At 44.6% G+C, this 15,870-nt stretch overlaps 1 protein-coding gene across 4 annotated transcripts in view; it reads right to left on the bottom strand.

The window, feature by feature from the left end:
- KIF25 (kinesin family member 25) overlaps window positions 1–15,870 on the bottom strand; it is a 101,382-nt gene that overhangs the window by 76,963 nt on the left and 8,549 nt on the right. For 3 of the 4 annotated variants that reach the window (XM_012525512.3, XM_023589059.2, XM_023589060.2), the window contains exons 2-4: window positions 11,703–11,768; window positions 8,576–8,698; window positions 6,548–6,686 (exon numbers count right to left, since the gene is read on the bottom strand). In XM_012525512.3, coding sequence (XP_012380966.1) covers window positions 6,548–6,686; window positions 8,576–8,698; window positions 11,703–11,768 — 328 coding nt within the window. The remainder of the gene's footprint in view (window positions 1–6,547; window positions 6,687–8,575; window positions 8,699–11,702; window positions 11,769–15,870) is intronic. The other variant, XM_023589058.2, reaches the window with a different exon arrangement.

Raw genomic sequence — 15,870 nt, 5'->3', positions numbered from 1 at the left:
ACACCCTTCTTCTTCTTTCTCCCTGCGCAGGCGCAGGGCGGAAAATTCCAGTCTGCCTTTTTCCCCCCCTCCCGACAGCAGCAACAGCCAGGCAAGGTGGGAAACTCAAGTCTGCCCTCTACCCCAGCAACAGCAGCCACCAATCCCTAAACCCTGCCACTTCCCCCAGCAACAGCAACAGCCAATCCCTAATCACCACCCCTCCCCCTTCCAGTACCTCCCACCGACCTTTCTCCCCAGTAACTGCTTGCGGCAACCAATCAGAACATGGCATAGCTTCGACCAATCAGCCTTCCCCAGCCCCTATAAGACTGTAGCCACTTCCTCAATAAAATTGGACCTGCGTGTTTACCTCGTCTCCGCGGTAGTTCTTCTGCCGTGCACCCTCCAGTCCTGAAAGCCCCCGACAAGGGCCTGGCCTCCCTTGTCCCCAGTTCGTCGCCTGCTTCTCCGGGCGACCCCTTTGTCGCCGGCTTTGCCAGGTGACCCCGTCAGCCGAACCGCGCAACCCCTGTGAGACCGACCCCTCGTCTGCTGCCGGACCGATCCCTCGTCCCAAGCCGGACTAACCCCTCGTCCCAAGCTGGACCGACCCCTCGTCCGCAGCCAGACTCCACCGCCACCGACAGAGCAAGCCGCAGCAGCTGGCGCCCAACGTGGGGCAGGGTAAGGACCCCCTTCACCTTGCTCCACTGCTCGTCGTTCTCCTCTTCTCCTAAGGAGCTCTTAGTTCCGCTTTCCCCTCGTCGGGGCCTTCTCTTGGCCCGTGACCACCGTCGGAGCCCCACCGGCTCCGACCCCTTGTCTCACCGCGCCCCTCGGCTCCCATCGCCGCGCTCTCAAGGCAAGGGCCCCTTCTCTTATCAGCTCCAAAAGGCCATTAGCAATGGGTAACATCCTTTCTGCTAAGCAAGCCCTGCAAGTTCGGGCCCTCGCCGGTCTCCCAGACACTCACCGGTGTAAGATCTCTTTGAAACAGCTCCAAGTATATTGGGACCTTCTTCTCCCCTTTAATCCGTGGCTTACCACGTGTCAGCTCTGGGACCCGGATACCTATACTCGCCTTATAGATAGGGTCACTTCTGCTGTGGAGCAGGAAGGTAAGAGATTCCCTCCTGGCTTATTACCGGTGTTTTTTACCATCTGCTCCTGCCTTCAAGGCGCCCCTACCATCGACCCCCCCCCGGTCGCGCCACCGCCACCGCCGTGATTGTCACGACGGTGACTTTAACCGGGATCCTGATCGGGATCCTGATGCCGGCTCCGACTCTGACTCTGAGTCGCTTGTCGAGCGCCTTAATAACACGCTCGAAAATTGTCCCCCTAAACAGTGTAATCTTGCAGTGCCAAGCGCTGGTGAAGATGGCGGGCTTCTGCCTTCTTCGCCATCCGAAAAGGGGAAGCACTCCCAAGATGGCGGGCTTCCGCCTTCTTCGCCATCCGAAAAGGGGAGGCACTCTCAAGATGGCGGACTTCCGCCTTCTTTCTCGCTCGAAAAGGGGAGGTCCCTTTACCCCTCCCTCCCCCCGACGACTTCCTGCCTGGGTGGGCCGGAAGCTCCCTCCCCGCCATTTTACCCCACCGCGCAGGGCAGTCTGCGGCCATCCTGTAGCCCACGGCCATTTTGTGGCCCGCCGACATTTTGTAGTACCGCTGGGGACGGCCCGCAGCCATTTTGTAACACTGCATGGGCAATGGCTCCTCTCGCGCCCTCTGCGCCAACGGCCCTCCCCGGCTCCGCCTCCGCCTGGCAGCCCCCTCCATCCGATCCGTGGCAAGCTGCCGCACGCGCGGCCCCCTCTAGCCTATTTTTGGACCCGTATTCCTCCCCCGCCGGGGCACCTTCGCCTACCTCCCTGCCACCTCCTACCATCTGCTTTCCCCTTAATGTAACTCCCACCCCTCAGCGCCCCTTTCCTTGGTACCCACATGATGCGGAAAGTGTTAAGCAGCTTCGCAGGCATAATAAAAAAGAAATTGCCTGCTCCCACCCCCTCAGTTGCAGTTGGTCCCAACGCAATCATCAACCCTCCCTCTCCTCCTTCTGCTGCGCCGAGGCCACTCATCAATCCTCCTTCTCCTCCTCCACCATCGACCATTCCCTCCTACATAACCTCCAGCAGTCAATCCTCTAATCCCGTCCGTACCCCTCCTACCCCTCTACCCCCACTACAGATCCATAACCCGCTTCTGTCTCTAGTCCAAGCTACCTTTCATACACTTAACTCCTCTAATTCTAACCTTACCGTTAGCTGTTGGCTATGCCTCTCCCCCTCACTTCCTCTCTACGAGGCCATAGTCACCAATGCCTCTTACCAATCTTCTGATAGCAGCAATCCCGCCTCTTGTAATTGGAACCAAACGAAGGTAGGACTGACAATCCAATCTGTCTCTCAAAGCGGGCTTTGTGTCACCAGAATCGGAGGCGCTGTTCACCCCTCCATGAAGACTCTTTGCAACCTTACAGTCACCCCTAACGTAACCTCAAAATTTCTTTTACCCCCCAACAATACAAGATGGCTGTGTTCCTCCACAGGTCACACCCCGTGTCTTAATATCGGCACCCTCAACTCCACCGACGAAACCTGCGTGCTCGCAATCATACTCCCCCGGGTTTTTTATCATACAGATAACCAATTCTTTGATTCCTGGCAGCACTATCTTCTTCCAGTCCATGTGCAGAAAAGAGAAATCATTACCGCCATTACTATCGCCTCTCTTCTAGGTCTTGCAGGAGCTGGCACCGGAATTGCAGCCTTAACCACTCACAGCACCACTTTCTCATCTCTCAGGGCAGCTGTCGACGAGGATGTCGCCCGCCTCGAAACATCCATCCGCCATCTAGAAAAATCGCTTAACTCCCTATCCGAAGTGGTTCTTCAAAATCGTAGGGGGTTAGACCTCCTCCTCCTCAAAGAGGGAGGCCTCTGTGCCACTCTCGGCGAGGAGTGCTGTTTCTATGCCAACTACTCTGGTCTCATTCAGGACAATCTGGCCCAAGTCAGGGCCGGCCTGGAAAAACGAAAAAGGGAGAGAGAATCCCAAGGAGGCTTCTCCTGGGGATTCAATGGCATCCTCCCCTACATCCTCCCTTTCGTAGGCCCCCTAATTATTGTCCTCTTCGCACTGGCAGTCGGACCATGGGCCATTAGAAGGATCATCCAACTCGCCAAGGATCAGGCCAATGCAATTTTTAGCACACACGTACAGGTCAGCTATCAGCGACTCGCCACTGCTGAGGACACCCCCCCCACTTCATCTTCTCGGCCTCCTCCTACCCGACCTCTTCCTGCTCACTCTTCCCGCAGGTGCCCCAAGTCTTCTGTAACCGCGGCCCCCCATGCCGCCATCGCTCTCAAGCAGCTCCAGCCCCAATGAACGGCCCACAACCCGCCTTCCCCGGCCCGCGGCCTGCGTTCTAGCATCTAATAACGTCTCTGCTTTTGCCTCCCCATACTTCTGCGGAGCTTCCTCCTGTCTCGACCTCACTCCTCTTCTCAGCCATCCAAAGCGTCCTTTCTCGTCCCCCGCCCCCCTCCCCTTTTTTTTTTGCTTGAACCCCCATTGCGTTGCAGATTGGGCCGCCCCATGTTGGCCCGCCCCGTTAACATCGGCCTCTTTCGCGCCCATGGAGACTTTGGCCTTCTTGTTGTCCTCGCCTACGTCTCCACCACTCCTGACGCTGCCGCCACCACCGCCGCTGGTGCCCTGACGCGACTTGTCCTCACAGCTGCGATCCTCCAGACCATTACACAGTCTGCCTCTGCCGCTCTTCGCCGCCAAAAAGAGATCAACTACCTGTAACGTGCTGTCATCCTGGACTTTTAACAACAGATGGACCTTATAGCCGCCGAGATCAACGAGAATTGGACATTGGCCACCCTTGCTTGCAACGGCAAGATACCGCCCCCCAAATTGTACATTTATATCCCCGTCATACTCACCTCCCTCTTCAGCCCCGCTTCCCTTATTGCTTACTGCCCTTGGGCCTCAGCTACTTGTTGCTGCTGCCATCCTGGCCCTTATTTGAAAAGAAGGGGGAAATGCGGTCACCCCTCGGGCTGAAGTGTGGTTTGCTGGCCTGGCAGGGGAGCGGCCGCGGTAGGCCTAATTCCAAGCCGCTGCCCCCATAATAGGGTGGCTGGTCGGACTCACTGCCACCCCTGAAGGGAGCTCGGCATGGGCGCAGAGTGCCCTCGGGTCTCCCCTTCTCGGCAGCCATGCTTCCGCAGCCACCCCTCCTCCCGGATGGCACCACACGATGCCTTATGAGGCAACACCCTTCTTCTTTCTCCCTGCGCAGGCGCAGGGCAGAAAATTCCAGTCTGCCTCCCCCTCCCTCCCCCGCCGATAGCAGCAACAGCCAGGCAAGGCGGGAAACTCAAGTCTGCCCTCTACCCCAGCAACAGCAGCCACCAATCCCTAAACCCTGCCACTTCCCCCGGCAACAGCAACAGCCAATCCCTAATCACCACCCCTCCCCCTTCCAGTACCTCCCACCGACCTTTCTCCCCAGTAACTGCTTGCGGCAACCAATCAGAACATGGCATAAGCTTCGACCAATCAGCCTTCCCCAGCCCCTATAAGACTGTAGCCACTTCCTCAATAAAATTGGACCTGCGTGTTTACCTCGTCTCCGCGGTAGTTCTTCTGCCGTGCGCCCTCCAGTCCTGAGAGCCCCCGACAAGGGCCTGGCCTCCCTTGTCCCCAGTTCGTCGCCGGCTTCGCCGGGCGACCCCGTCAGCCGAACCGTGCAACCCCTGTGAGACCGACCCCTCGTCTGCTGCCGGACCGATCCCTCATCCCAAGCCGGACCGATCTCTCGTCCCAAGCCGGACCGACCCCTCGTCCCAAGCTGGACCAACCCCTCGTCCGCAGCCAGACCCCACCGCCACCGACAGAGCAAGCCGTGGAATAAATAAAATAAATCTTTAAGAAAAAAGAAAAGAAAAAGAAATATATTTTATAAGGCTATAGCTGCCCTAGATAGTGATTCTTCTGATGGATCTGGGCAAAGTAAATAGAAAATCTCCTGGAAATGATTCACTATACTAGATGCCATTAAGAACATTTGTGAATCATGAGAGAAGGTCAAAATAGCAACATTAACAGGAGTTTGGGAGAAGCTGATACCAATTCTCCTGGATGAGTTTGAGGGGTTCAAGACTTCAGTGGAGGAAGTTAATGCAGATGTGGGAGAAATAGCAAGAGAAGTAGAATTAGAAGTACAGCCTGAAGATGTGACTCAGTTTCTGCAATCTCTTAATAAAACTTTAAATGATGAGGAGCTGCTTCTTATGGATGACCAAAGAAAGTGGTTTCTTGAGATGGAACCTATTCCTGGTGAAGATGCTAGGATCATTACTGAAATGACAACAAAGGATTTAGAATATCACATACATTTAGTTGATAAAGCAGTAGCAAGTTTTGAGAGGATTGACTCCAAATGTGCAAAAAGAAGTTCTAATGCAGGTAAAATCAAACAACATTGCATGCTACAGAGAAATCTTTCATGAAAGAAGAGTCAATGTGGCAAACTTCATGTTGCTTTATTTTAAGAAATAAGGGCCAAGCTTCAGCAAATACCACCTGATTGGCCAGCAGCCAAGATTACGATGCGCTGAAGGCTCAGGTGATGTTTAGCATTTTTAGCAATAAAGTATTTTTTAATTAAGGTATGTACATGGATTTTTTAAAGACATAATGCTATTCCACACGTAACAGACTACAGTATAGTGTAAACATGACTTTTATATGTATGGGGAAACCACAAAGCTCAATGACTCTTCTTACTGCAATATTTGCTTTATTGCAGTCATCCATAACTGAACCTGCAATATCTCTGAGGTATGCCTATATGCAATCTGCACCATCTGTTCTGGTTATCTGGGCCCAAGATAAAAGAAAAAGAAATGGAAAAAATTCTAGATGGTAATTTGTTTGAAACTGCAGAGATTTTTCTTCAAAGTAGTTGTGATAGTTAATTTCACATGTCAACGTGGCTAGGTTATGGTTTCCAGTTGTTTGGTCAAGCGAGCCCTGGTCAATTATTATTGCGAGGATATTTCATGGCTTTTAATCATTAGATAGTTGATTATATCTATGGCTGATTACATCATCAATCAATAGAGGAGAATGCCTTCAGCAATGAGAGAAGTCTCATCCAATCAGTTGAAAGCCTTAAAAGGAGAAGTGATGATTTCAGTGAGTGGAAGGGAGAATTTCCATCTCTACTTCAGTTGGGCAGCTTCTCCGAGGGTCTTAATTGAGGACGTTCATCGGCGTTCACTACCTGCAGCCTGCCCTATGGAATTCAGACTTGCCAATCCCCATGGTTGAATGAGCCACTTCCTAGAGTAAATCTCATATATATGTTCTGTTTCCCAGGAGTTCTGTTTCCCAGGAGAATTCTGACTAAGAGAGTGGTCTATTTTGTGTGATCTATGTATCTATAAAAACACACACACATACCCACACACACTCACACAAAATAGGAATGACCTTAAAAAAAAAATAGAGTGGTCTAGGATATATTTAACCATCTTACCTTGTAGGGTCTCATTGTAGAGCTGTGTTCTTTGGATTGCAGCCACTATTCCAGAAAGACAGTCTTGATACTGACCTTGATAATTTCTTACAAGTATCAGAGAAGAAGAATGAAGCTCTTTTATGTCTTGTTTAAGTTTCTATAAAGTAAGACCACAGTTACATAAGGGGTATAACTAATTATACTATTATATTATAATTGTTTCTATAAAATAAGGTCATAGTCACACAATTAAAATAATGTTAAATTTAACTAATTATTAACCAAATCTATTTAAATTAGAGGGTCTTAATCACAGATATGTCAATATTGCCTGTGGAATTTTTAAATAACATGCACTGGACCCACTTCCAGAAATTTTGATTCAATACATATGGGATTGAGTTTCCAGAGGTATGTAATTTTAAAAGCTGTATATGTGGTTTTATAAACTTAATAGTATTTAAGTAATTGGAAAAGAAACATTTCACCAATTTCCATAGAAGGTATAACACATTGCATAGTGGAAAACTGTTGGGAAATTTTTCTGTGCCTGTTGTTTACTTCCTTATGATTTTGGCACAGTATCATAATCTCTGTGTCTTCCCCTCTATAAATGGAGAACAAAGCTCTAATCTTTTATCCAGATCTACCTTCTGAAAGCTTAATTATCACTGGAACATGGTGAGAAAATATTTAGGCAAGTGAAAATCATTTACCATATAAACATACATAATAAAATTCCATGTACAGTAAATATTAAAATTTTTAGAGAACTTTGAAAACAAACTGATAAATAACACCTTGAATATAATGTACTCTTTTTCCACCTGAAATTATTTCAATGTTTTTCTGTAGGAAGATATAATAGGTCTATAGAAAGAAAGAAGTGGCAAACTACTGATTAACAGAATAAAAGAAGTGGCAACTACTGACTATAAACTACTTTAATCATAAGGGTTCCTTTTTTTCCATTTTTTTCTTAATTTTTTTCTTTTGTTGAACTTTTTCCCTATAAACAGAGATTACTTAAATAAATTTGGAAAGCATTTTGATAAAATATGAAAACTAAACAGAATTAAAGTATTTTTATTATATAGAATGTTGATGAAATTATACACTTTATTCAAAGATGAACAAATTTGACTCAATTGGAAAACAATAAAAAGGAATTCTATATAAATCCATTCTAAACACACTAAAGTATTTCATAAAAAAAATAAAATAAAATAAACAACCCTCTAAGTCTAAGTTTGACTAACAAAGAGAGGAGACTAATCCTATTTACAGATGGCATTTTTATTGTTGTAATAATGATTTTTTATTTCCCTAATTTTTATCCCAGTCACATTGTTTATAACAAAATGTAAAACAATGTTCTCACTCAAAGGTATAAAAATATCCTATCACAATTCCACCTTGGAGAATTGCCAAGTGGACTATATGGAATAACAACCTTTCCAACCTCTTTTTCTAGAAACTATCAGTAGTTTTAAAGGAGCCTCTTTCTTTCATGACTTGCTGCAGTCAATCTGACATGCATAAAATCAGTTTTCTACCATTTTCCTGCATTTAACATTAAAATAAAAAATGAGAATAACCTTAACATAAAACTAAACTACCAGCATAAATGTAGCACTACCCATACCTATTTGAAACAATTCATCTCATGGCTAAAAGGTATTTTTCTTTTCTATTTGTGCTCATGGCTCTGATCACACGTGCTTTTTTGAGATCTGGTCTTCTAATTATTATAGTAAGATTTAGAAAGCAGAATTCCCAATGTGAATACCAGCTACACTTGATTATGAAAGCAGTTATAACTTTCTAATCTTTTAAAGAAGACTACATCAGTAAACTAATGGACAGTCTATACTCACCAACTTGAGAAACTTTGCTATCTTAAATCCAGGCTTCTTTTAATTACTTAAGAGTAGATCTAATTTGACAGGCACAATTCATCAGAAAGTAATCACTCTGCATTCCAGAACACAAATACCTGTTCTTTTGTAAACAGAAATTCCCGGCTTCTGGCTCAGCTAGTTTTACCTGAATTACTTGGTAAAGCTGGATTAACGTGGAATGTATACTTCTTTGCAAATGCTGCTTTTCATTGTACAGAAAGTAATACTTTGTGGCCTCACGGCTACTTTTTCCAATCACTTCTTGGTACTGTTGCATAAAAAATATATATATAGAAAAAGACAATCCAAAGTCAAAAGCAGAAGTGTTTTCCTGGAGGGGAAAATGTTCATGGCTTGTCCACTCTCTACCCAGCCCTCTTGGAGCTTAAGCTGCAGAAGGAAAAATGAGTCACAGAAAGAATTACGAGCATGATAGATGCTACAAAAGGGGAAGGGCAGGACAGTGGGCAAGGCAGCCTTCCCTGTGGGAATGAACCCTAAGGAAGAGGGGACTGCACCCAACTATTAGAGTGGGAATAAAGAAAAGTAAACCAATTTTAGATAAATTCAGGAGAAACCTTGACAGGCCTTGATTTGGTGGGGGGGACAGGACTTGGCAGGTGGTGATGGAGACAGAAGAGTCCATTACAATCCCTACGTTTCTGGCTTGGTGGTTGTGGTGATGTCACTACTCCAATAGGAAACATTTATGGTAGAGATAAGGAGTTCGGATTTCGTTTTGTTTGCTTTGTTTCCCAGAGCATTTATTTAGGTGTTTATGTTCTCACACCATATTTTTACGAGCTGTTAAATACAGGCCAATTTTTCTCCTGCAGAAGTACAACCACACCTTCCCAAATAGAAAAAAAAAATACATGTTTATACCACCAGTACACATCAAAATCTTATCAATTACATAATAAAATAAACTTGAGATTTACAAATTCAACGCAAAGCCAACCAAAAATTCCAATAGTCTTAATTTGCAGAAATGGAAAAGGCAATCATCAAATTCACAAAGAAGGGAAAGAGGACTCAAAAATATTCAAAACCATCTTGCCAAAGAGGTACAAAGTTGGAGGACTCACACTTCCTGATTTTAAAACGTGTTACAAAGTTACAGTAATCAAAACAATATGGTGCTGGTACAAGGACAGATAAATAGACCAATGGAATAGAATATGAGAAATCAAAAATAAATTCCCTCATATGTGGCCAGTTGATTTTTGTCAAAGGTACCAAGTCCACTCAAGGGGTAAAGAATAGTCTCTTCAACTAATGATGCTGGGAAAACTGGACAGCCATAAGCAAAGAAATGAAAGTGGACTTTGACCTCACACAAAATGTACAAAATTAACTGAAAATGGATCAAAGACCTAAATAAAAGAACCAGAGCTATAAAACTTCTAGAGGAAAACATAGGGGAACATCTTTAGAACCTTGCATTAGGCAACAGATCCTCAAACTTTACCCCAAAAGCATGAGCAACAAAAGAGAAAATAAATAGGGCTTCATTAAAATAAAAATATTTTGTGCATCGAAGGAAATTATCAAGAAAGTGAAAAAACCACTTACGTAATGGGAGAAAATAGCTGCAAACAATGTATCAGATAAGGGTGTAATACTCGGTACATATAAAGAGCTCTGTTGCAGTTTGATATGGTTTATGAATTCCAAAAATAGGTATTGGATTATGTTTGTAAACTGGTCTGTACCTGGGCATGATTAAATTATGATTAGGGCTTCTGTTGGGCTGTGTCAGTTGGATGTTGAGTCCCTGTCCCTTTGGTGGTTGAGAACTCACAGATAAAACTACAGGGCAGAGCAGAGGAGTTAGTTTTGGAGTTTTGATGTTGGAGTTTTAAGCTGGAGCCTGGGAAGTAGCACACAGGGCAGAAGAGCAGCTAAGCCTGGAGAGAATTAAGCCCTGGGGAGAGAGCAATCCAGGAAGCCTGAACCCGTGTAGATACTGGCAGCCATCTTGCTCCAACACGTGGCAATAGACTTTGATGAAGGAAGTAACTTACAATTTATGCCCTGGTAACTGTAAGCTTCTACTCCAAATAAATACCCTTTATAAACGCCAACAGAGTTCTGGTATTTTGCATCAGCACCCCTTGGCTGACTAACACAAGTTCCTACAACTCAACAACCAAAAGACAAACAACTCGATTAAAAATGGGCAAAGGCCTTGGACAGACATTTCTCTAAAGATATACAAACTGCTAATAAGCACATGAAAAGTGGCTCAATATCATTAGCCATTAGGGAAATGTAAATCAAAACCACAAGGAGATACCATTTCATACCCGCTGGAGTGGCTATTATTTAAAAAAAAAACAAAACAGAATATAAGTGTTGGTGAGGAGGTGAGAAATAGGAACCCTCATCCCTTGCTGGTGGGAATGTAAAATGGCACAGCTGCTGTGGAAAACAGTTTGGCGGTTTCTCAAAAACTTAGACACAGAACCACCATAGGACCCAGTTATCCCACTTCTAAGTATGAACCCCGAATTGAAAGCAGGGACTCAAACAGATACATGCAGACTGATGTTCATAACAGCATTATTTTCAACTATCAAAAGGTAGAAGCAATGCAAGTGTCCATCAACTGAAGAATGGGTAAACAAAACATGATATATACCTACTTTGAAATATTATTTAGCTCCAACATAGATGAACTTTAAAGATATCTTGTTGGGTGAAAAAGGCAGACACAAAAGGACACATATTGCATGATTTCATTTATATGGAATTATCAGAATATGCAAATTGACGCTGTCAGAAATTAGTATACAGGTTTATCATGAGCAGGGGAAGGGGTGGGTCATGGAAGTTAATGCTTAGTTGGTACAAAATTTCTGTTTAGGGTGATGGAAAAGATTTGGTAATTGATGGTGGTGATGGTAGCACAACATTGTGAATATAATTAACATCACTGAATTGTATACTTGAAAGTGGTTTAAAATGGGAAATTTCAGGTTGTTTATATGTTACCCAAATAAAAATTTAAAAAAATAGAACTGTGTAACACAAGGAATAAACCCTGAAGTAAATTATGGAATAGAGTTGATCATATAATTATTATAATATTGGTTCATCAATTGCAACAAAGTTCCCACACTGTGTAAAAAGCTATCCATAGGGAAATACGGGGGGGGGGGGGCGGGGGGGGGGGAGTCAGGTATATGGGAACTCTGTTTTTTGAGAATGATTTTTCTGAACCCTACAACTGCTTTAATAAAATATACACATATACACACACATATTACCTCTGCCAATTTCAGGTGAAGAATAGCATTTTCAGTTTCTAGCTCAATGATTCGTTCTTCTTTGACCTAAAACCAAAGACCAAAAAAGGAAACATTATCATCAGAGCATTTAGTTCGGTTCATTTCCATAAATAATGGAAATTATATTAATCAATAGCCATTTCCCTCTTGAGAATCAAAAATGCACGAGAGGCTGAAATGAACTAGGCGGTGATACTGGATTCTGAGAGCAGTTGGGCCTGTTTTAGTTTCTCAGTTGCTAAAACAAATACCATGCAAAAGGTTGGCTGAACAGCAGGAACTGACTGGCTGACAGTTTCAGAGGCTGGAAGGCTTGCTGTCTCCTGGGCTATCTTCTGGCTGACCAGCAATCTCTGAGGATCCTTGGCTTTTCTGTCACATGGCGATGCGTGTGGCGGAGTCTTCTTCAAGATCCCGTGGCTTCCAGCTTCTGGCTGCTCTCCATGGTTTTTTGTTTTTTTTTTTGAGGTACCGGGGATTGAACCCAGGACCTTGTATGTGGGAAGCCAGTGCTCAACCAATAAGCCACATTGGCTCCTGAGTTGTTTTTTTGTTGTTGTTAGGCCAGTAAAAAGAATTTATTTGGGAAGTACGGGAAAGAGCAGAGCTTGCTGAGAAATGGGAGAGAGAGATGGAAATACACAATACACACCAAGATTCCGTGCAGGCCCTTCTAGGCAGAGATAGGCAGTGTTTTTTGTTTGTTTGTGTTTTTTAAAAAAGATTTATTTATTTATTTATCTCCTCTTCCCCCCTCCCACCCCAGTTGTCTGTTCTCTGTGTCTATTTGCTGCATCTTCTTTGTCCGCTTCTGTTGTCAGCAGCACAGGAATCTGTGTTTCTTTGTTGCTTCATCTTGTTGTGTCAGCTCTCCGTGTGTGCGGCACCATTCCTGGGCAGGCTGCACTTTCTTTCACGCTGGGTGGCTCTCCTTAAGGGGTGCACTCCTTGTGCATGGGGTTCCCCTACACGGGGGCACCCCTGCGTGGCAGGGCACTCCTTGCGTGCATCAGCACTGCGCATGGGCCAGCTCCACACGAGTCAAGTTGGCCTGGGGTTTGAACCGCGGACCTCCCATGTGGTAGATGGGCGCCCTAACCACTGGGCCAAGTCCACTGCCAGATACAGAATTCTTGGCCAGCAGTTTTTCTCTTTCAATACCTTAAATACATCATACCACTTTCTTCTCTCCTCCATGGTTTCTTACGAGAGGTCTGCACTTAATCTTATTGAGTTTCCCTTGTATGTGATGCTTTGCTTTTCTCTTGCTGCATTCAAAATCTTCTCTTTATCTCTGATATTTGTCATTCTGAATAGTAGGAGTCTCAGGGTAGGTCTATTCGTGTTTATTCTGTTTGGAGTGCATTGTCTTTCTTGGATATTGATATTTCATAAGGATAGGGAAGTTTTAGTCATTATTTCCTCAAATGTTCTTTCATCCCTTTTCCATTTTCTTCTCCTTCTGGAACACTAACAGTGCGTATGTTTTTGTGCTTCACATTATCATTCAATTCCCTGAGACCCTGTTCCATTTTTTCCATTCTCTTCTCTTTCTGTTCTCCTGTCCTTTCTAGTTCAGATGTTCTGTCTTCAAAATCATGAATTCTGTATTCAAGTAGTTCAAATCTGCTCTTGTGTGCCTCTAATGTATTTTTTCTTCCCTTCCCTGCTCCCACACTGCTGTTTTTGCTGTCTGTGTCCATTCACTGTGTGATCTCCTGTATCTATTTTTTTTTTTTTTTTTTTTTTGTCTTATTTTCTCATCTTCCTCCTCTAGGATTCACCAAGATTCAATCCTGGGAACCTCTGATGTGGAGAGAGGTTCCCTGTCAATTGCGCCACCTCAGTGCCTGGTCTCTGCTCTGCTCTTGACTCTCCCCTTCATCTCTCCTGTTATATCACCATCTTGCTGCATGACTCACTTGCATGGGCACTGGTTCACTGCATGGACCCTCAGTTTGCAGTGTGGACACTCGGCTTGCCATGTGGGCACTGGCTTGCTGCACAGGCACTAGCTCACCACGTGGGCACTCAGCTTGCCATGTGTGCACTCGCACTGGCGCTTGGCTTGCTGTATAGGCACCCACACAGGCACTCAACTCACTGTGTGGACACCTGGCTCACTGTGCAGGCTCTTGGCTTGCCATGTGGGCACTGGCTCACCATGCAGGCATGCTTTCTTTTCTTATTTTTCACCAGGAGGCCCCAGGGATTGCATCCAGGTCTCCCACATGGTAGGAGGATGGTCCTATCACCTGAGCCACATCTGCTTCCTCCTGGTGTATTTTTTTCTCTCTCTTATTTCTCCCCCTTCCCCCACCCCCATTGTCTGCTCTCTGTGTCCATTTGCTTGTGTTCTTCTGTGTCTGTTTGTATTCTCATTAGGTAGCTCCGGGAACCATCCTGACCTTCCAGAATGGGAGGGAGGTGATCATTCTCTTGCTCCACCTCAGCTCCCAAGTTAGCTGTGTCTCATATTGTCTCTTCCCCGTGTCTCTTGTTATGTCATTTTGCTGCATCAGCTCTCCACGTGAGCAGTTCCACTCTTGGGCAGTCTGCTCTCCTGCACGGGGGCCACCTTTGTGTGGGGCAACACTCCTTGCATGCAGCAGCACTCCACATGAGCCAGCTCATCACCTGGGCCAGGAAGCCCTGGGTATTGAACCCTGGACCTCCTATATAGTAGGTGGACGCTCTATCAATTGAGCCATATCCACTTCCCTCTAATGTATTTTTAATCTCATCCATCATGTTTTTCATTCCCATATGGTCTTTTTCTTTGAAGACTTTCAAATTGTTCTTTATACTCACCAAGTGTCTTAATATCCTTTATCTCTTTGGCCGTATTTTCTTTCAATTCTTTAAACTGATTTAGGAAACGTATCTGATTATCATTGATTGCCTTAAATACTTAATGTTTTCAGGATATTTGGTTTGTTCCTTTGGCTTGGCTATCTCTTCCTGTTTCGCAGTATGGCTTGTAATTTTTTGCTGATGTCTAGGCATCTGATATGTTGGTGACTTTACTCTAATGGCTAATTTCTCCTTCCTGCCTATTGCTATTATTTTTTACAGCTCTTTGATAGTTGGTTCAGCTTATCCTAAGTCTTTAAAACTGTCCAGCTTAAGTTACCAAAATTGAGCTGGGGACTCACTAATGGGGCACAGACTTTCTCTCAGGAGTCGGGCAAAGAGAGCTCTAAAAGCAGTTTCTATCCATGTAATTTCAAGAATGGCCAGTAGATGGTATCTGCTGGTGCACCTTTCCATGGAGGTGTATCTCTGTTTTCCTTTGTTTCCAGAGCCAAAATTCAAAGGGGGCTCCACTGGCCAAATTCACTGAAGAAACCGCCCCCCCCCCCCAACTCCCCCTCTTTTTTCCCTTGTAACAGCTGGAAGGGAGGAAGATGTCTACTCTCCTCTCAGTCAGCTGCAACGCGCCAGGAGTTTTATCCTCATTGACTATCTTGGTGTTGGGGAAATGGAGCCCTTTCTGGCAGCCAGAAGATTTAGTAACTCATAGTTTGTTGTTTTGGTGTCTTTGCCTCTCTGTCTCTCACCCTCCTGGGAGTTGTGAAGCACTGTCCTGGTCTGCTGACCCCCAAATCAGGTACCTTGTGTAGCTTTTGGTTCTTTCTCTGCCTTATCTGACACCATGTTCCAACAATCCTCCTAGTGTTACATTTTAATTTGCTTAATGATTTTAAAAATAAAATTTTTTGTTTTTCCTTAGTGGTACTCTAGGGCTTGTGATATAAATCTTAACTTAGCAGAATCTACTTCAGATTTATATGAACTTAATTCCAATGAGGCACAGAAACATTACCATTTTATAGCACTATTCTCTTTCCTGTTTTGCATTACTATTTATATATATATATATATAACATATATGTCACAAGGACAATAATACATTGCTATAATCATTACTTTATAGAATTTCATGCCTATCAAAGAAGTTGAAAAAAGAAAGGAGAGCAAATATATATAGTTTGTCATATTAACCCTCTTTACCATTTATGGTTCTGTGGCATTTGATATTGTTTAAGAATTCCAAAAATAGATATTGGATCATGTTCATAAACTGGTCTGTCTCTCTGGGCATATTAGATTATATTGGATTCAGAGGTTTCACTTTTACTTGATT

This window comes from Dasypus novemcinctus, chromosome 28 (assembly GCF_030445035.2).
Source record: "Dasypus novemcinctus isolate mDasNov1 chromosome 28, mDasNov1.1.hap2, whole genome shotgun sequence".
Lineage (NCBI taxonomy): Eukaryota > Metazoa > Chordata > Mammalia > Cingulata > Dasypodidae > Dasypus > Dasypus novemcinctus.
Note: the sequence above shows the minus strand (reverse complement) of the source record. Positions and strands in the feature narration are given on the sequence as shown.